General features: G+C 41.7%; 2 protein-coding genes across 8 annotated transcripts in view; one reads left to right on the plus strand and one right to left on the minus strand.

The window, feature by feature from the left end:
- Positions 1-1,573, plus strand: part of mastl (microtubule associated serine/threonine kinase like) — a 32,257-nt gene extending 30,684 nt beyond the window's left edge. For 2 of the 3 annotated variants that reach the window (XM_012964312.3, XM_031903230.1), the window contains exons 11-12: positions 424-525; positions 1,113-1,573. In XM_012964312.3, coding sequence (XP_012819766.1) covers positions 424-525; positions 1,113-1,270 — 260 coding nt within the window. In that variant the 3' untranslated portion in view covers positions 1,271-1,573. 3 annotated transcript variants of the gene reach the window in all.
- A 3,245-nt stretch (positions 1,574-4,818) lies between these two features.
- acbd5 (acyl-CoA binding domain containing 5) lies at positions 4,819-20,178 on the minus strand. 5 transcript variants are annotated; one of them, XM_012964572.3, is made up of 14 exons: positions 20,041-20,178; positions 17,552-17,678; positions 16,168-16,288; positions 14,895-14,967; positions 12,678-12,792; positions 12,530-12,562; positions 11,262-11,417; positions 10,445-10,639; positions 9,836-9,936; positions 8,653-8,824; positions 7,940-8,139; positions 7,601-7,645; positions 6,000-6,109; positions 4,819-5,360 (listed from the first exon to the last, which is right to left on the minus strand). In XM_012964572.3, the coding sequence occupies exons 2-14, from the start codon at positions 17,625-17,627 to the stop codon at positions 5,348-5,350; spliced, it is 1,410 nt and encodes a 469-aa protein (XP_012820026.1). In that variant the 5' UTR covers positions 17,628-17,678; positions 20,041-20,178; the 3' UTR covers positions 4,819-5,347. The 5 variants fall into 5 exon arrangements, with proteins under 5 accessions (XP_012820026.1, XP_012820025.1, XP_012820027.1 ...); XM_012964571.3 differs by having other exon boundaries at positions 19,937-20,178; XM_012964573.3 differs by lacking the exon at positions 20,041-20,178 and adding an exon at positions 19,811-19,930.
- Between the last annotated feature and the right edge of the window lie 1,910 nt (positions 20,179-22,088).

Consider the following 22,088-nt stretch of genomic DNA (forward strand, 5'->3'; position numbering starts at 1 on the left):
TATTGAATAATCATGTTAGTATGTATTGCTAGAATCCTAGTATAAATCGTAGTTCTGTAATGGGCATTTCTCACATAGAGATGGCATATGGGCCATAAACTTAGTTATGCCAATTTTTCTAGCTATTCCCATAATCTGATTAGAGCCATCACAGCAGGGAGTGTACAGCAGCCCCACTGGGCTCTGGCCTCACATACACAGCCCTTTTTATCTGTAAACCCAAACCAGCTAGCTGCATTGACCCATCCGGCCCAGATGATCAAATGATGCTTTCTATTGGCTCCCATAGCAGTTTGGAGTGCAATGAACTATTCATCACTGCTTGCAACTGAAACACTATGAGTTAAGGGGAAGTTAATCAGATCAGTTTCTCTATACAATAAGATTGTAATGCAACAATGATAAGTTCTTTTATTTCTATAGACATTCCTTGGCCTGAAGAAGAAGAGACCCTTTCAGTCAATGCTCAGAGTGCAATAGAAATTCTCCTGGCCATCGACCAAACCAAGAGAGCTGGGCTGAAAGGTACATCAATTATGGAGCTTTATGGCAAGATGGTAGAAGTCGGACCGTAACACGGCCATGTTAATCTAGTTGCTCACCTTAAAATTAAACTTTTAGTATGATGAAGAGAGTGCTAGTCTGAGCCAATTTGCAGTTGGTCTTTATTTTTCATTTGTGATTTTTTTTTTTTTTTTAACTTACCTAGCTGTTTGTTAAGCAGGTTCTCCCGTTGGGAATTTCAGCAGCTGTCTGGTCGCTAGGGTCCAATTTAACCTAGCAACCAGGCAGTGGTTTTAAAGAGAGACCGAATATAAATAGAAGGGGTCTTAATGGAAAGATAAGAAATAAAAAATACCAATAACAATGAAATTGCAGCCACAGAGGCTTTCAGGTCAGTGGCCCCTATTTGAATGCTGGAAAGTCTGAAGAAGGCAAATAATTCAAAAACTATAAAAGGTATAAAATGAAGACCAAATGAAAAGTTGCTAAAAACAGGCTATTCTATAACATACTAAAAGTTAGCCTGAAGGTGAACCACCCCTTTAATAGCAGGAGTGCTGCATATGTTCCTATATACATAGTTAACAAATGTTTCTGATGTCCTTTAGATTTAAAGGCCCACCATCTCTTCCACGCCATTGAATGGGACGACTTGCAGAACCTGCCTATGCCCTTCATTCCACAGCCCGACGATGAGACAGACACAACCTACTTTGAAGCCAGAAACAACGCTCAGCACCTTAAGGTCTCTGGGTTCAGTCTATAGGACACATACAAGCATGTTCTCCCCTTTTATAAGCTAGCTGCCCAACCTGTGGGCTGAACCCCACCCCCTTTGTCTCGCCTGCTTCACATTTTATTGTAATTATTAGATAAATATTTTAATCATCAATATGCTCCATTGCTCTAAGTGAAGCTAACAATCTAGAGCAATGTTTTGTGTAAATAAGCTTGGTATTTACTATTTAAATTGGGCCTGGTGTCCTACCTTTAAGCACCTTACAGTTACAAAGCTGTTACATTTGTAAATCTCTCTGTAAAATAAAGTAATATGATGTCTGAGACCTTACTTTGTGCAAGGTGAGTAGTTGGAATAAGGTACTAGTGCATAAGCGCTGTGGGGAGGCTCCGCCCCACCCTATGACTTTTTTCCCCTCCTATTTGATATTATTTATATTGCATGATGCCAAATCCTACAGATTTTCATTACAGTTAAATCAACTCACTGGTGGGTTCCTGGAATCACATTCACAAGAGAACCAATCAGATCTGCAAGAAGTTATGTGCCCTACAGTTGCTCAAGGGGAAGTGGCACCAAGTAATGTCACAGAGGTATCTCCGTGGCTTCTTATTGCTGTCCGACACTTCTTGCATTACTGGTCACATTCTCCTGAGTACATTTTGATTATGAGCCAAATCCATGGTGCATTTAGCCGAATCCTACAATTGTGGATTTGGTTCATCCCTGAACAGTTTCAGTTTGGGAGAGAATAAAAAATCTGCATAATAATCATAGCAAAATGCCAATTTAATTAAATTGGACGTGACCAGATCCCACAGTCTTCAGGAGAAGGCAGCCTGGCAATTGGACAGTGCATTGTGTGCTAAAGGGGCGCCAGTCCTGAGGCTCAATGCTTGTATGGAATTGGCTTTGCATGAAGTACTGCTGTGTCCTAACTGTGCCCTTCCTGCTGGGCATGGAGGGGCTTTACCAGTCATGTAAGAGAAACCACATTGCTCCAAAAATGTCTTGTGATTGGAGTGCTTGGCTAGAGGTGCTAAACCTGTGTTCTCACATTGAGTTGTGCCTAAACCCAGTAGAAGCATTAGAAGGGAAGGTTGGCTGTTCCTACTAAATCTTGGTTATGTGTTTGCTGCCAATGTCCATTCTTTGGCACCAACCCGCAGTGGCTGCTGGGGGCCTGGCAATATATAAATAGGAGATGGCCCCATAGCTTGCCATAATAACAAACTACATTTATGGTTTTGGAAGTTTGCTTTACTGCGCCATGTAACCCAAAACAGGCCCTGGCAGGCCCCCAATATATAGTGACTGTCTATGGCATCTTACAGCAGCCCCTCTGGCATTTGCCTGAACCCACAGATTGCCAGTCTGGGCCTGATCCCCTTTATGATAAACAAATCTGTTTGCATAGAATTAATGAAAAGGCAGAATGGTCAAATTGGATTCATCTTTATTTTTCTGTCCAGAAACATACACATGGCATTCCGTGTTATCTCCCCTGTAACCAGCATATATTAAGCAGTGACATTGGATCTCTCTCTAAGGGCAATAACTTAATGAAACACAAATCGCGCCAGAACTTATTTAGCTTTATATTATTATTCATCTGCTTATTGAATGGATTTTGGGCTGCAAATGATATTGTGATGTTTCATTACTGAGACGATGGTGTGGGAGGAAAGGGGATTTCTAAAAGCAACACTGCGCCCAGAGACTAAGCATGGGGCAGAGTTTAGCGGATTTAGGTGGAACCTCAGAAGCGCTCTGCTCTACAGCAAGTATCCCACAATGCTCAGACTACACAAGCCCACACAGAGCTTTCTGGCTCTATCAGTAGCTGCCCATGCCCTCACCCAAGCACTGGCAGCAGATGGTATGGACATGTAGCTGAGAATGGGGCTGTACCCGCTGCTGCATTATTTTGTACCACCTCTTGTTACGCACAGGTGGGCAATTGCATGCTCTTTGGTACTTGAGTTTTTTTTTTTTGTAGCTCAGGGTGGTGCCAAATCACATATTAGACATTAAAACTGCCTTGCAAATGCCATAAAAAGCAACTGCAGGCATCACACCTCCTAAAATACCCCCTGGGCCATCCTCCCAATAAACTCAAAATCCTGACTTAAAGGGAACATATACCCTACCTATAATTTAATTTAGATATCAAGATATTAGCAGTTTTTTTTACACTACTCATCTCATAAATGTGTAACATGAGCACCCCCTGCTGTTGGGCCTGGGTAAGGGCCAGGCAGAGCAGCAAAAGCTTCAGTTGATGCTTTCTTGCTCAGTTCTCTCTCTAAATCTAATGGGAGCAGGAAAGCAGCGGCAGATATCTAAAATGAAATAATGCAAATTGAAGGAGTAATCAGAAGTTTTCATTTAGTTACAGGGTAAGTTAAATGTCCCCCTTAACAACATTTCTAGATTTCTGGATGTATGTGGTCTAAAGCCATTGCTACAGGACAGGTAGGAGTCCTCTCCACACCTCAGCAGAACATCACACAGAAACCAAAATGTGATTAAAGGAAGGAAGAGAACTGATATGTCATGTGAAACACCATTCAACTTTCTATTAATTAATAATAATAAAACTGATTTGGTTTTCAGAAACTCAAGGGCTCATTTACTAACAGGGGACAAATTCCCCCTAGTGCACGTACCTACAGGAGCCAATAACATTTGTGCTTTCATTATGCTTCCTGCAGCTGCCAGAAGATCCAGATTAGATCACTAATCTCTAAGGGCTCTGGTACACGGGGAGATTAGTCGCCCGCGGCAAAACTCCCTGCTCGCGGGCGACTAATCTCCCCGAGTTGCCTTCCCTCTGCCATCCCACCGGCGAACATGTAAGTCGCCGGCGGGATGGCAGACGCGGCGGCGCGATTTCGCGCAAATCGCCGAAAAAGACTCGCGAGGCTTTTTCGGCGATTTCCCGAAATCGCGCCGCCGCGTCTGCCATCCCGCCGGCGACTTACATGTTCGCCGGTGGGATGGCAGAGGGAAGGCAACTCGGGGAGATTAGTCGCCCGCGAGCAGGGAGTTTTGCCGCGGGCGACTAATCTCCCCGTGTACCAGAGCCCTAAGGCATGGCTGCAATGGGTTACGCCCAAGTGCAAACTTGCCCAAGTTAATTATGGAAATATCAACAAACCTCTATCATTAAAAATTTAAATCCTCTATTTACATTAGCTCTTTATCTGTTATCACCTTTACAAACACAATATTGAGGGCTGTACCAATCCAGGTTAGGAGACCTCCAATCAATAGTATTATTTGTACATAAGGTTTCAGACTGCAGGTGGTTAAGCTCAATATATTGTACTTTAGGGTGCCCTATGTTTCTATGGTCATAAACAGAATCAGTAGGAATCCATTACTAAGTACATATGTGTGCGAATGACTGACCCTACAGCAGCCCTCTGGGGGGTCCCCAGGAATGCACAGCATACACGGACTCAACCCCTAAAGCAATGAGACATTTGGATGCATCTTTCTGGATTTCATAAAGGCTGCTAAAGCCCCCACCAAATAACTTCTAGCTAAGGGTTACCGGGAGTTAACAAAACCCTAGCCTACATTTCTTTTTGGTTATTGGCTAAGCCAATTTATTTCTAAAATCTCCTAAAATTCAATTGAAGGTGGGCAGGGAAAGTGATTTGCTAAATTATGGAAGACATGGCTAAAATGCAAATCACCCCAAACTCTCCTCCATTAAGGTACAACTAGCACCTCCAAATAAAGTCTTTATTTGGTTAAAAATACAGCTCCTAAGCTTACAGTGTTTATTATACATGTCTGTATCGTGCCAAACTCATTCAACCCATTCTGTAACCGTTAGGCAATTAGATCTATTACATGCTATCCTTAGATAAAAATAATTTAGGTTTCATTCACTTCAGTGTGGCTTCCTATGTATTTCCAGTATTCGAGCTTTAGTACAATTAGTCCTTATTAGGTTATCATCATTCATGTAGTGCAAGGAATTTACTAGAGCAGATAGAAGAAGATGATCTTCGAGCCACAGCCGGCCAAGCTGAGACAATAGGAGGGCATCCCCGCTAGGCTTTAGGGTACCAGTAGGTTTCAGGAGCACAGTCAGGTTTGCTTTCTGGAGGATGACAGGCAAGAAGAATAGAGAATGTGACTGAATGAATCTTTACCCCTACAGCAATATTTGTTATAAGTAGATTTGCCATTAACATCAGGGGTCTAAGCAGCACTTCAAACAAGGGCGCACCCATTTGTACCCCAGTACCATGTATACCTTGCAGCTCCCTGGGTGGTACTGGACTTTCCTACTGCCCCCTTAGTAAATGTTTCCTTGCCCTTTAAAAGGGACACATTATGTGTGGGATGAGTATTAAAAGGTTTCAGTTGCCCTTTAAGCCTGTACCTATAATACATACTATTTAACCTTTCCCCCATGATTCTGCCCATTATAATTGGGTAGAGCCAATTTATGTAACTGCTCCAGAAAAATTTTAAAATTCTTCACTGTCCCAAACATGGATGGAACATGAGTTGCAGCTAGGCCCACACTGGGATTCAAAATAGACCCTGGCATTTCAAGTACACAGAGGCCCAAACAGCCCCCACCTGCCCAATAAATAGTGACTGCTTGTGGCATCTTACAGCAGCCCCTCTGGCATTTGCCAGAACCCACAGATTGCCAGTCCGGGCTTGGATGCAGTGTAGCTGAGAGAAAACAGCATGCAAGTAACTAGGGAGCAGCAAATGGAAAACCTACCTCCTCCTCTTCTGAAGGAATACATGCATTAGCCAATGAACTACAAATGGCCAGACAACTGCCAGTGCCAATGTGCCAGGTGAGATCCCAAAAGGCCACCTTGATGGTTTCTGAAAAAGACAATGTTGTGTCACTTTCAGTATCTGATAAACCAAGCACCACTTAACACAAATGCCAGCTAAGCTGACAATTCACATGTAGTACTGTACAGTTCAATGTAGCAATGACACACAGGCACAGTGACTTCCAGTTCATACTTCAGCTGGAGAAATCTTCTCGCTTTCCCTGTATGAAGGGACAGGGCAGTGATTGGCTACTGGGGAAAATCACTATAATTATTATCATTAGTAACAGACACCGACAGGAAAGCACCTATCAGGAGATCCAGTAAAGGGGACAATTGTTTTTAGCCCAAACAAGAAGCCATACATTTATATTCTTCATTATTTTACACTTGACTTACACATGGGAATAAGGCTCCATGTTCTTTGTTCTTGCAGCTGGATTCCTGAATACAGCTGCAAGAACAAAGAACATGGAGCCAGATCTACATAGAGCAGCTGGGATTCTCATTGGAGTTTTTATTGCAGTTGGAGAGTTAGGGAAACGTTGTTGTAAATGTTTTCATTGAGAAAAATTGGTTTAAAGGAAAGGTAAAAATCAGTGGGGGTGCCAAGTGTTAGGCACCCCCAGTATCCAGTGACTGTGATCACTTACCTTTTACCCCGGCACCAGCCCGGATGGCTGCAAGACAGCGATCCTATTCCTTCTTTTGTCTTCATGCCACATTGGCAGTAGAGTGAAGAGCCAAACTTTAACAAGAAAGTCACCATTTTCTCCCTACTGCGCATACGGCGACCCCGGGATTTGGAAGAATCAAGTCAGACCGAAGAGGATCGTTCCCTCACAGCTGGTGTGGTTTTCTCTGCCCGGGGCACCAGCCCAGGGTAAGAGGTGGGCAATTACAATCACTGGGGTAGATGGTGTCTAACAAATGGCACCCCCAGTGATTTTTACCTTTCCTTCTCCTTTACGAATACAACTGTGATGTTGCTGGACTACAGCTCCCAGCATGCCCTAACCTTCATAATATGTTAAATTTTTCTGGGGTTTGTAGCCCAGCACCAGGTGGGTAAAGTTTGGTTGAGCAGTGCAAATAGCACTCCATTAAAAGTATAAACTACTGCCACACAAAGTCACATGTCTGACGACTGAACAGGGCGAGTACTATTATCTGTCACTGTGTAGGATAACTCTTATTATTTAGGTGTCTGCATTTTCGAGCAATATTAATGCAGTTAGGCCATAGATATCGATGGCCAAATGACCTGGGGGACAACCTTGCAGATCAATGTGCCAGATCACTAAGCAGAAGTGCTGGCCAGTGCTATTTCAGACTGGTCAATGACCCCATACATGGTAATTTGATTGTCACTTGACTGATCATTTGCATGAAAAATAACTTTGAGGCCAAACCCTCACACACGATCACACAATTTATTTGATAACTTACCATAAATGTGTGTATGTGGCTAGCCTAGTGCTGTGTATGACAGCTTGCTCATGTCTCATAGTAATGTATAAAGAAGCACCCCACTTACCTTTTCCATGGGTTGATTATTAGATTCCCGAAGCAGAAACTGTGCCTAAAACACACAATACCCTCTGTTAGTATTGCAGTGCATTTTTGTCCCTGCTAGTAATGACAGGAGCAGTGCATGGCACAGGGCGACCAGAGCACTTAAAAATTCTGGTCTAAATAAAAATCCAGCCAGCAGGGCTGAACTGATTGTAGTTTATTTTAAATGCAATCAATGCTGCTCTGCAAAATATATTTATTAGATATGTCCCTAAATTTTCAAGTGATCTGGTCACCCTAGAATGGCAAGCCTACCATATACTGACATAAAATGTTTACAATCTGCACAGCACACAGGTACCTGAGATGCAGTCTGGACTTCTAGAGAGTGAAGCCTTTGCAGCACGTTCTGCATGTCCTCCTGTAGCCGCATTAGCACAACAGCAATCTGTTCATTCAGGCTCCCATTTGGTCCTCTGTCTGACCCCCAGCGGTCTCCATCTCCACCACTGCCTATCTGTCCACTTCTTGATCCATCACCCCCAGGCTGCATGCGACTAGCTGAATGGAAAGACATCAGAGCACTTAGGTACAACGTACTGTTTCATCATTTAATTCTCCTACAGTTCTGAAAATATAAGAAACCAACTGAATGTTCACTACAAACTCCAAATGGTCTTCGGGCTGGGTTTTCAGGAACATTTAGAGGGCAAACATGCATTTGCTCCAAATCTGCTTTGGGTGACCTAGGGGGTCAGTCCTACACTATTTAAAGGTATAGAGCAGTATTTAGGTTGCTAGAGGTGTGGCACCTTTGTGGCTCATAATATACAGTAACTTCACTATTGACTGTGCTTGGATCAGAAAATGTTGTTGATTAAATGGTTATAATATTTTTATTATATTATTTTTATTCATCAAAAGGAATGAAATTAGAGAACAACAGAGTAATTATCAGACCCTGTGTAGCTTATATACATCCTTGTACTTATATACAAGCCCAACCCAGTAGTAGCTGTTAAAACTACAATTCTCAGCATTAATCCCATATGCCAGACCCTAGTGTGAACATACGTCTTTCTCTTCTGGAACCGAAATGCTCAGACTTTTCACTCCATGTTTTTCTCTGTGCTCCATGACCAGACTGCTTTCCATCCTCTCCCCCATCTTTAAGCTCTCCTCCAGCTGACGTTTCTGTTATGTCCCCATTTAACATTGCATCTTGGAGAAGCAGACTGTGGTCAGCCTGTAAAGAGAAGGGAGAGCAGGAGGGCTCATCATATTAATTACTTAATCTGGATTTTTTTTTTTTCCCAAGATTCCTGCTGCGGGAAAACAATACTCCTGGGATGAGGAAGTGCGGCATGAATTCACACAGCACTTCCGCATCCCCGGCTTCATTGCGGTCCACCAGAAATCCACGGGGGATCGACTGGTGGACCGCGATCAACATATTGGCCACCCCTGTCATAGACAATGACATTATTGTTGGTGGGGGGGGGGGGCTGTTTGGGCCTATGTGCTATAAGTGTTAGGGCAATCATTGACTGTTGTTTTGTCAATAAAGCATGGGAGGCAAAGTTTTTAAAAATAGCCTGAAACTGAAATTACTGTGGGTAAAACAGTCAAATTACACAATGAAACAAAAATTCTTGCAGCTCTATTTGCTTTTGACTTTGCTTTTTTGATCTACAAGGGCAGATTTAAGCTGCTGATTCGAGTCCTCCAGACCAACGTGGCAGCTTCTCTTCCTGTGTGTGGGGACCCCAACAGGCCTCCCACACCGATATCAGGCATCAATTGGGCAGATTTGATTTTCCAGTCAGATCAAGGACCTATACCAGTTGTTGAAATTCGATCGTTAGGCCTTAGGTGGGCATATCAGGAGAAGATCTGCTCATTTGGCAACTGTGTTTTAATTGTCTGGAGCCTCTGTAATAATGCCATTTGCCTAGGATTTTAGTAGAATTTTGCTGTTATTTTTCAGTGTGCTTCATCTAGTAACAGGACACAGGATCTATAATATTGCTAGGTTGTGGGTCTGGTAGTAAAATATCAATATATTGTTGCATAAAAATGAATCCAAAAGGCATGTGGGTAATGAAATGTGTGGGTGACTGGCACAGGTCTGCACACATCTGAAAGCAACTTCTGAACTAAAAGCCAAACTGTATGCTCTTTCTTTGGCACGTAGCTGTAAGTGAATATTATGGCATCAAACTACACAATGCATGATGCAGAAACCCACTGTGCTTACCTCATCTTGCCCAAACTGTTCCATTGAGTCACAGAAAATCTCACTGTCTGAGTCACTTGTCAGATGCTGCATTGCAGCAATATCCTCTGTGCAGTCTTCTTCTGCAAATACATAATAAAACGTGAAGCATTTTTGTGCAATATGATAAATGTACACATAGTAAGATGACACCACCAGAGTGGCCCAGCCTTGTCGGTCGCTACTGAAACACACCATCCAGTCCAGGTAGATGAGCCGTGGGCATCTCTGGTGTCTTGTAAAGGCTTCTATGTGTCTGTGAATGACTTAGCCCAAATGATACACCTTCTATGCTACATCCCCCTGTAGGATTACACACTAATTTGTTATTGTTCATATACTTCCAGCTTTCCTTAAACTACCTTATTGTGCATACAACTTCCACAAGAACAGTGGTGTAGCAAAGCCCTAAAGCTCAACATACAATTAGCACATGGATCTATATTTGGTTTGGCTACCCAAGATGTGTGTTTGAAAGCCAGATTAAATGTTTTAGCCCTCATCGACTGCTTGGAGCACATTGGAAGCCTAATAATAAATTGCATGTGATTTGGTTGTGTTTCTTGTGTTGAGTTGGTTTTGTGTATGCACCTCTGTCTGCTTCAGGATCATTCACAGGACTGTGTGTGTCCGGAATGGCCACCTTATCTCCTGGCTCACTGAGACATTTGGAAGGGAGGGGAGTTGGCTCCTCTGTTACCAACTCTCTGTGGTTTCTGGTTAAACCATTAACAATACTCTCTGCAGGCTTCTCGTGTCCAGGCTGCTGTTCCACATCTTTGTCTTCTGTAAGGAAATGCAGGAAGACAACAAGACTGTATTGATTAGTAGAATATCATACAAAGGAATAAACCTTACATTAAGCCAAATGACTACAGAAAAAAAATAATTTAAAAAAATAAATACAGAGTGACCAATTAAAATAGAGTGAAATTGTGTGGGATGTGAACTTTGCCTTGTGTCCTTAAACATAGAAGTGCAGATATAAAAGCCCATTTATGACATCTTTGAATCTCACCATGGTACAATAATGTAAATTTGAGTGTGAGCCTCAAGGCTGCAGTTTACTCTCAGCGAGCACCTGTAACATAATGTGAGTTGAATATTTCTGGTATTATAGCACAGTAAGTACTACATAGCATTTAGATGAACCATTAAAGCCCCATTCTCATTACAGACTATGATCTAACTCAGCTTGACTAAGCTACTGGGTCTGAGTTGGATCACAACCGCACCCATGTCTATGAGAAAATCGGTCACCTGAATGCATTATGTAATTACATAAAAATCATCTGAGAGTGCAGCCCTTACAAATTGCTTAGTCTGCTTCAATAAGGATGGACTAGCTATGTATATGTGTTTCCAAATACCCAATAAAAAAGGAGGCTGAGGTTTCACAAACTATTACCTTGCTCGCTATGCTCACTTTCCTCTTCTTCATCTTCCTCCCTAACTTCCTTTGTTGCTGCCTGTTCTTCATCTGACTCTGCGCCGCTGTCACTGCTCTCTGCCTTGCCATTCACTGCCTTGCCATTTGGTGTAGATGTCAGGACACTGCCAAGTTCTAAAAAAAAAAAAAAAGATATTCAGTGTAGGTAACAGTAACACTGCTTGTCTAGCACAACAAGCTAACCCTGATCACAACACAGTGACTTTATTAAGCCCAATATGAAAATGATCCAATCTAAGAGGCTAAAGGTTTAAACTAATGTACCTAAACCTGATATATTTATATGTTATTCTTAAAGGGCCACTATACAAATCACTTTTTATTTTCCACATGTATATTTTTAATGGGGATTAATTATTTCCATCCCTTGGCTTTAAACCTCAGCTTCAATAATAATATTGTTGACCAGGCTTCCAGTATTAGCCTTGTCTAAACTGACACGGTCTCTTAGGCTGACTGGATCACACCTTCCTTACTTGCTTTACAATCCCCTACCAAGGAGCCAGAGAAGGGATGGGTGTGACCCGAAATCGCTGAGGGGATGGTCAGCCAAAGAGGGCCATAAATGGAGTTTACTATAGCAGATATTACTCTATAATCTTTGTCAGACTTTTCAGAAGGATACCATTAAATTGTCAGAAAAATTTGCCTCACCTCTGAGGGTAAAATGGCCCTTTAACAAAAAAAAAAGTGACAAAGAAACTAGTCCCATGATGTTAAATCAGCGAAATGTACAGAATATTAACAGTTTGAATTTTGAAAAATATACAAAATATTGTTGAAACATGCTTTACACACCGTGGAGAGTGTGATTTCCCATGTGCAACAAAATGCCCTGTAGGCTGCCATATAAATATTGCATTCATTGCCTTTAATGGTAAAGGCAGGAAGGGCAATTTTAAGTGTTTTTCATTCTGTAGAAGGACAAAATGCTCAAAATCATCGCCCGTTCAAAGTAAATGGGGTCACTGCCAAGCACTGTATTCAATCAAGTGACCAGTGTTTATCATTTAAAAACACATAGCACTGCATTTTCCAGTAAAATGCTCTGGGCTACAGTCCAGACCCATCGCTTGGCAAATATTTTAATTTAATTTGAAAAAAGTTTCTCCTACCCATGGGGTTACAAAACTCTCAAATAGTTTAAGTCTCCCTGTCGGCCATTACTCGTGTTCAAACACAAGCCACATATAAACTTAAAGGACAGGATTTTTTTCCCCTCCTACCTTCTAAAGATTTAGTCACTCTGTCCAGTCGTACTGGCATGTGAAAGGAGAGAGAAGAGAAAGATCTGATTGCTGGAGACAGACAGAGAGCAGAGAAAGAAACAATGACTATAGAGTACTATGAAACAAAACACGAGTTAAGCCCAACCTGATGTCACACCAGATCCTCGCCCATGTTTTTTGTCTTCCACTATTTCATAAAACGGACCTATGACTTGAAGCAATTCTTCCACTTTTTCCGTCACTGGCATAGTCTCAAGGATCTAGCGTCCAAAAGGCAATATGTCATAAAACAGTAAAGAGGCAAAGTCATGTTGCTTTGTCCACTCACTTTTTCTCTGTCTGTAGATTCATTAAAAAGGATACCAAGGATACAGGGTTTGTGTTTTGCTCTATTGCATGGTTATTTGAGCAGCAAGCAGCTCATGGATTCAACATTCGGACAAATAAGGAGAAGCAGGCAGCTACTACTGTATGTTTTGCTGCAAACAAAGCAATAGTGATTAGCTGACTTCAATTCTGTATGCTCCCTATTTTTAACTTTTTCTGATACAGACACTAACTTGGTCACCAAATTATTATGACTAAATGTGAAAATAATAAAAGGAATATATATAAAAATATATATATTCTTAGTTAAAAAAAGAACTAGGTTTGCTTTATCCTTTTTACATCTTAAGGCCAATGGCACACAGCAATTTCCTGTATTTTGCCCACCACCTTTTTGGTGGAGGGCAAAACACATGAAATTGGACCAGGAGGTTTGATACTAAGTAGCTCAGTGAAGGGGTTAGGGGTCTAGACTGAAGATCAATCATACCCTCCCATATAGATTGTAAGCTCTACGGGGCAGGGACCTCCATCCTCTTGTGTCTTTGACTCTTAACTTATTGCAACTGTATTTATCTTGTATCTATCTGTATTTATTGTTGTACTTTGTATTTATCTATTATTATCTTAATAATCCCGTTTGTATTAATGTATTCTACTGTACAGCGCTGCATACATAAGTAGCGCTTTATAAATAAAGATATACATACATACATTATGATGTTTAAAAGTAAAGAACACCCAGTTTAAAAGTGAAGAACTGCATGATATGCCTGAAACTATTGATGACTATCTCCTGCAGAAATGTTGTTGTATATCTGTAACCTTTTTATAAGTTATGCTTGGACCTTGAAGGGGGCTAGAAACCACTGCTTTAAACTAAACCCTATTGCTGGCAATTGAAATCACATTGAAATAGCAGCAACTTATTTATTCAACAAAACTTCAATGAGCAAAAGTATATTTTATATATATATTTTATATACATTTTCCAACTTTTAGTTCTTCAGAGCAATTGTGGGGGGACAAGAATTCTTCCTTACCTCTGAATCTGAGATAGGTGCTACAGCTGGCGGAAGGGATAAGATGCCGATAAGCTGCCCATGTATGGCCACCTTTACTATACATAAACTATGTATAGTTAAGGCCACACATGCATGAAATATCAAAAATATAAAAAGCAGTGTAGACTTGGCAGTCAAGACCTTGGCACATCATAGCTGATGTCTTTACTAGAGTGCAAAACAGTGTTTTATCTTTACTGCGACCGCAGTAAGGGTGAGCTACTTGGTAGCAGCTACTTGTCACGGCTACTAAACCCTAGAAAATACCCTGTGATAGACAATACTGAGAATTGCCTCTGCAGAGATGTTATCAGTAAATGATCAGCATTGTCTATTCTTGTAGCCGTGACAAGTAGCTGCTACTAGTAACTCTGTGTGTCTTCACATTTTATTATCCAGTGCAAGCCATTAAATCTTTTTTTTTGTTTGGAAGATCTTGTCCCTTTTAAAAATGATGCAACCACGCTCTGTGGACTTTGGCCTAGGAATGTGCAGACCTGGAAGACTGCAGATGTTCTCTACAGTACAGAGTCTGCTGAGCATATTGTGCAACCATTATCAAAGGTCCATACTAAATGTTACATTTTAAAAAGACTTTCTAATACGGGAACTTTTTTTTTTATAGCGTAAACAGAGATTAATACTCAATCACATCAGAAAACAACCTAAAAAGAAAATAAAAGAGATGCACCCATAGACTGTGGCAAAATTCTTAGTTGTTCCCTTACACACAGAGTGCGTGACAGTACTTGGCACCGATAGAATCCTGGTATTTACCTCCTGGCTGATCACCACATGCACAAAAAAAATGAAATCTAAAACCTATTTAAATATTCTTACTTGCTAAATATCATTAGCAATATCACAAGAATTAGGGTGCTTTTCTTTTTTTTTTTTTACAGCTTTGGAAAACAAATTTTGTTCTATTATTATTCTGTTAAAAAGCTACATAAATGCTACATCAGTCTTACCTTTTTCATTTCATCCACATAAGCAATCATAGCATCTTCTTTGGACATGTCCCCTAGGGAATTCCAGGCATCCCTTTAAAAAGTAAAAAAAAAAAAAATGAAAGGCACATTGAAATAGAGAAAGCAGACCCAGCAATTGCTGCAGATCCTGCTGAAAGACAAGCAGGACCCTGACTGATGTAGAATCTGAATATGCCTGAAAATGGGTCATATTCTAATATATACACTATAGGGCTGATTTACTAAGACACGATTTCGAATTCGAATTGGAAAAATTCCGATTGGAAACGAACATTTTGCGACTTTTTCGGTAATTTTGGGATTTTTTCGTATTTTTTGCGATTTTTTCGGCGTCTTTATGATTTTTGCGTAAAAACGAGAGTTTTTCGCAGCCATTACGAAAGTTGCGCAAAGTCGCGATTTTTTCGTAGCGTTAACTCTTGCACGCAAAGTCGCGCCTTTTTCGTAGCGTTAAAACTTAAAAGGCGCGACGTTTCGCGCAAGTTTAAACGCTACGAAAAAATCGCGACTTTGCGCAACTTTCGTAATGGCTACGAAAAACTTGCGTTTTTACGCAAAAATCGTAAAGACGCCGAAAAAATCGCAAAATTACCGATCATTACGAAAAAACCGCAATCGGACGCATTCGGCCCGTTCGTGGGTTAGTAAATGTGCCCCTATATGTTTCAGTACTATGTTTTGTGTTACAAAGAGGAGCTACAGCAAATCTGTGCTTGATATTTTAATTATATTTCTGCCTAGCCTAAAAAAAATTAAGTGAAATGTTGGGACCATGATGAACAGATTAACTTCATTTTTTTTTTCCCCTAACAAAAAGAAGATTGTTTGAAGATTTAAATAAAATATATAATGTGTAGAAATGTTAAAATGCTGGTATGCAAAAGAAGACATAACTAACACATAATTAAATGTAAGATTGCTCATAGCTTTGCTGAGCGCTATAAATAATTTAAGCTTTAGCCATTGTGCTGGCAAATGCCGGGACAAAACAGAAGAGGGCGCTCCTGTAAAAAATTCATAATATTATCAGTTTAAAAGTTGCTAATACCATGAAATGCAGAAAAAAAATGAACAAAGTACAAAAGCAAATAGATGGGTATAGTTTAATTTAATTGTGGGCAATCTGCGGTGAACTCAAGGAATCATTCATGACTAATCTGTCTCTGTGATGCGAAGCACTGAATATCATACAAGAATTCTGTAATTGTACAAACTGCAATTAGACATCAATATGTGACTCAATTTAACTCACCACTTGTATCGCCCAACAGGATCCCAAAATCCAGGTCTTGGAGTATTACATGGTCCTAAGGTTGCCTGCTTATAGAAGCTATAGAACTTCAGCATCATTTCATTAGAAGGCTGGAATGAACCTAAAGGAAGGTGTATTATATAGCAGTTACCTAGAAAGAAATCTTCATCTAATGTGGACACATATTTTACTGGAAAAGGGGAAAATGAAAAAGCCATTCACCATGTTCAATATAAAACAATGAATTAACCCCCATATGTAATAAAAGGCACAACCCAGAAGCAGTAACCCATAGCAACCAATAAGATGTTTGCTTTAAAACAGGTGACCAGTAAATGCTTCCTGCTGATGGGTTGCTATGGGTTACTGTTCCTGGGCAAACTTGGTGCCTTTTATTACATAACCCCCTAAACGTACATACTGTACATTACATACTGCCACATTCTATTGACAACATGAGTGTTTTAGAACAACAGTCCATTCTCTGTTATAAATGGACAATTAGTTCCATGCATGTTCACCATGGGTGAGCCTGATATAGGCTTGCACTAGACCATGGACTTTTTTTTTTTTTTGCCAGGACTATGACTTCTCACCTTGTATTTTTAAAGGAGAAGGAAAGGCAAAGTCACTTGGGGATGCCAAAATGTTAGGCACCCCAAGTGACTTTAATCGCTTACCTTGTACCCCGGGCTGGTGCCCCTGTTCGGAGAAAACAGTACCAGCCCGGGGTACCTGTAGCGGAGCGCTTCCTCCTTCCTTTTCCTAAAATGCCAGGGGTCGGTGCATGCGCAGTAGAGTGAAAAGTCGACTTTTATGTTAAAGTTTGAGAAAGAGGAAGCGCTGCAGGTACCCCGGGCTGGTGCTGTTCTCTCTGAACAGGGGCACCAGCCCGGTGTAAAAGGTAGGCGATTTAAGTCACTTGGGGGTGCCTAACATTTTGGCACCCCCAAGTGACTTTGCCTTTCTTTCTCCTTTAATTAAATGAGAACAAAAGGGTTAATCACTGGGTGGGTTCCCATTTATTAGGCACCCCCAGTGATTTTAATTGCTTACCCTAGGCCAGCATTCCTCTTTACTGGAAAAAGCTCAGCCCCAGGGTCCTTCTCTAGTGAGTATCTCCCAACCAGTTTCCTTCTGTCCTCAGGATCTTAGCTGCGGTTCTCAGCTATGCACATGTGCAGCAGAGCAAAATGTTGGCTTTTTATGCCCGATTTTACTATACTACACATGCACACAGCCCAGACCTACCACAAATGATTGCTGGGACAGACAAAAAGATGGCACATCCCTTTCATTCACCTTGAAACAGCCTTTAATTACAGATACCAACTGAGTTGGGGTTTTAAACATCACAATTACAAGAAAACAATATGGCACTTACCATTTTTGGGCAAACTCTGTATCACGCTGACTGCTGCTTCAAATCGTGTCTGGTGAAGAGGTTTGGTGTCCGCCATGTTGTCGTTTTTGAAAGGGTCAAAACAATGCTTCTACCAACAAAGCTTAAACTAAAGAGAACCAACTGTTAGGACAGAGATCCATACATGGCTACATTTCTGATGTGTATCTTGGTAAATGGTATGGATGTGTGGAATCCTTATTTTTGATATTGGGCCAAATCTTACATTTTTAACAGAGGATTCAGCTGAATCCTGAACCAAAGCCGGGCCCTAATTTGCATATGCAAATTAGCATCTGGTACAGAGGAAAAAACCTGTGCAATAGTTAGCAACTTTTTTAAAATGTGCGACTGCAATTCCCCTAATATTTAAGTTTTGGGTTTGGTTCAGCCAGGCTCTTGGGTTCAGCTGAATCCTGGTGAAAAAAGACTTGGATATGACCGAGCCCAGAATTGAATCCTGGATTTGGTGCATCACTAATAACTGGGTCACCTAGAAATACAGTAGAATATAATGTGGCAGTAAAGCAGCACAAGTTTCACGATCATGTATTTAAAAGATTCATGTATTTAAAAGATAACAGAAGCAAAATGCCAAAGGCTATCTAAATAAATGGGACATTTTTTTGATACCCTATGACAGCCACACACACAGTTATGGGATTCAATGTAAAGAGCTTAATTCAACAGTGTTGCTGGGCCCTTAAGACCAGGGTGATATGCATGATCAGTACAGTCACCCTGGTAGAACAGTAATAAAACTTACGTTTTTTATGGTTTTATGTGTAAATGTAATTGTGTTGAGACACTCACTTATGACGGGTAAGTTCTGTATAAAAGGACACATAAAATCCCCCAGTGTCCCCTATAAAGACAACCCAAAGCAGGTGAGATAGGAGATAAAGGTATATAAATATGCTATATATGTGGAGTATAAAATATAAGTCTAATATGCCATCTTATAAAATCACAAGGGCTTGACGTGATAGTGCTGACTAGCTAAGCCCCTACGTGCACTTTGCTATTTGCACAGCTATAACCACAGAGTACACAAAAAGTTGTAAAAGGGGTGTTACATACTTTTGAGATAAGGCATACTATGATTTATAAAAGGCTAAGGCTTGCAGGGTCTCACTTGAAGCTGTTTGTGACACATTTCAGTTATTGTTCAATGTTGCTGAAAGCTTCCACAAGACTCAGTTATGCTGAGAACCTTCTCAGGGTCTTGTTCTATAACAAGGTTCTGGTAAATTAAAATTATCAACAATTGGCATTGAAAAAAAGTATATCTGATTGTTTATATTCTCTGTACTCCAAGTTCTGATTCCCAAAACAACGTAGCAAAAGTCATTGTCTTCCAGACCTGGAGGAGGAGTGGATGTCTGCTTCACTGGTTAAGGGTGAAGACACTCGGAGCTACAAGTAGCAGCTACTTGTCACAGCTACATTATAATAATTGTCCCTATGTGTGTTTTAATAGAGGGAATTCTCAGTATTGTCTATGGCAGAGTATGTTCTGGTCTCAAGTGGCTGCTACTAAAGGTCCCCATACACGGGCCGACTATAGCTGCCGATATGGGTCCCTTGGACCGATTCGGCAGCTAATCGGCCCGTGTAGGGGTAGAACAGAGCGGCCTGACCGACCGATATCTGGCCTGAAATTGGCCAGATCTCGATCGGCCAGGTTAGAAAATCCAGTCGGATCGGGGACCGCATCGGCTCGTTGATGCGGTCCCCGAACCGACTGCCCCATAACCACAAACCCCAGGGCCAAACGATTGGATTATTATTTTTTTAAGTTAGTTGCTACCCGATATCGCCCACCCGTAGGTGGGGATATCGGGTGAAGATCTGCTCGCTTGGCAACATCGCCAAGCAAGCGGATCTTATAGTGTATGGGCACCTTAAGTAGCTCTGTGTGTCTTGGCCCGTAAAAGGCAGACATAAAGAACAAAAATGGATAAACAACTGATTCAGCAGGAATGATAATCCCTAAATGCACAATGAACAATGAAAGGGAAAATACATCAAGGGGTTACTTTGGTGCTCTAAGAATCAATTGGCAAAAAAAAAACCAAAACCCTAATTACAAAGGATACTACATATATGGCAATAAACACGTAGGTACCCTTCAGCCTTGGGCTGGCAATGCATGCTGGGTATTGTAGTTCAAGACTAACTACAGGTTTTCGCACATGACAGACTGCAGTAGTGGGACGCTAACTTGTTCCTGTACTATACCTCCCATTCCCCTTGATTATGCCAAAAGTTGCAGTTGATAAGGGCCGCCGCTTGCATCCCCCTACTGCCCTAGCTTAGAGCCATTGGGCGACTAATCTCTTCAGCAGCCTGACATTTGCTCTTTACCCTGCGCCGCCAGTCTGCCATGGTTAGGGGAGTCCCAGGCACTCAGAAGTCAGGGGTTATTCGTGCGGGTCACAGAGTAAGGAGTGCGGGAAGGGCTCGGTCACCTCTCATTCCACCTGCAGCAGCCCAGGAGCCATCACTCTTACATAGCCACTAATGACCAGCCTCCAAGTTCCTGTCACAACAACCTCGCCGCATCACGTGACTCCCCCACTACCAATAGCACCGCCCGCTGGGAATTGTAGCGCACAAGGTCCTGTGTTCTCACGTAAACGCGTCATGTTACGTACAGCCTCGGTTTCGCCCTCGTATCAGAAAGCGCAATCAGTGATTGGTTCTAGAATTAATCTGACTAAAACCGCCTCATTATCCGAGATTAGAGCGAGGGGTTGGCACGGAATCGTTCCTGCTTGAATTAGAATCCCAGGAATTCCGGCTGCCGCCATTATTTGGTTAATTTATGTAGCCCTGGAAAATATTTCCGTGTAAAGCCCTTGGATTTCCCCTTCCCCACAAGAAATAAAAAGATATTCCAATACTACCTTACTTCTTTTATATTTTTCACCATATCTGAAATGTTAGCTGGCAAGAGGGTGAACATAAAAACTTGGTGTAAACTTGCTTGACAGGCTGAATGTTTAAGATTAACTCAAATCCTGCAAAAGGTGGTGGGTGTCAGCAGTGCAGATGGCCACTGATGCTGTCAACCACCAGTGCTGCTGGGCAGGCCTGGCAGTCTGTGGCACAACCTGGTGATTTATGAGCCTTTGACAGACTAGATCAGTGATCCCCAACCAGTGGCTCGTGAGCAACCCCTTGGATGTTGCTCTCAGTGGCCTCAAACCAGGGAGTTATTTTTGAATTCCTGACTTTTGGGCAAGTTTTGGTTGCATAAAAAAACAGGTGTACCGCCAAACAGAGCCTCATGTAGGCTGTCAGTCCATATAGGGGCTACCAAATAGCCAATAACGGGTATTATTGGTACCCCCAGGAACATATTTTATGGTTGTGTTGCTCTCCAAATCTTTTTACATATGGATGTTGCTCACGGGTAAAAAAGGTTGGGGATCCCTGGACTAGATGGTCTAGATTAATTGGCCACAAAAGGGGCTTGGAGTAGATGGTGTCTAGGTGGATAAAAAGCATGTTTGGGCGTATGAAATAAAGGATATGGTTTATTATATGCATATTTATTTTACAATTTGGGTTTCAACAGAACTGTCAACTTCCCCCTATTATTTTGGTGCCTTCATGGGAATACTTATATCCCCCCCCCCCAGCCCCGGTCTGAAGAGAGCTGGGAATAACACTGAATTTGGGATTCTTGTGCTGTAACTAGATTGTCTCTGGTTGCAAACTTCTAAAGCACCTTCTTATGCTTAATATAAATCCCACCTTGCACACAGTGCCTAGTAAAGGATTAATGGGGGATGGGAGAATTAATCTCATGTTCTGTGATGTATGGATGGGCTAGCATGCTGCTGCAACATGGACAGAAGCATCAAATCTATGGTAATTTTAGGCTCTCTAAAGCTGGCCAAACAATTAAATTACAGTCATGAGAATAGGACCCATTAGAGAGACTACAAACCTGCCTGATCCGACAGGAAAGTCAAACCTCCCCAATCGACATCTGCCCAATTTTAGGCCAGCTATAACTTGGGTAGGCCCATCGGGGGTCCCCATACACGGCAGATAAGTTGCCCAGCTGGTGTGTAGGACCCGAATCTGCAGCTTACATCTGTCCATGTAGAACCTTTAAAGAGTAGCTGTCACCCCAAAAAATAATTCCAAATTCTTTTCTATCATGTTAGTTGAGCAAAAAAAACGGTACTTAAACTATATAAACTATTTAATTTTTCCATTCAGTCCTTCACAGTAAGCAGGCAGGCGTTAACGCTGCTATCAAGGCAAGTTTTGTATCACCCTGAAATCTTAGGGCTCTGGCACACGGGGAGATTAGTCGCCTGTGACAAATGTAAATCGCCTGTGGGATGGTATACGCGGCCATCCCACCGGCAATTAACATTTTCGTTGGTGGGATGGCATTTCGGGGAGATTAGTCGCCCGCGAACAGGGAGATTTGTCGCGGGCGACTAATCTCCCTGTGTGCCAGAGTCCTTATGCATTTGCCATCTAGGTAATATCTAGG

The sequence above is a fragment of the Xenopus tropicalis genome, chromosome 6 (genome assembly GCF_000004195.4).
Source record: "Xenopus tropicalis strain Nigerian chromosome 6, UCB_Xtro_10.0, whole genome shotgun sequence".
In the NCBI taxonomy this organism is placed as follows: Eukaryota; Metazoa; Chordata; class Amphibia; order Anura; family Pipidae; genus Xenopus; species Xenopus tropicalis.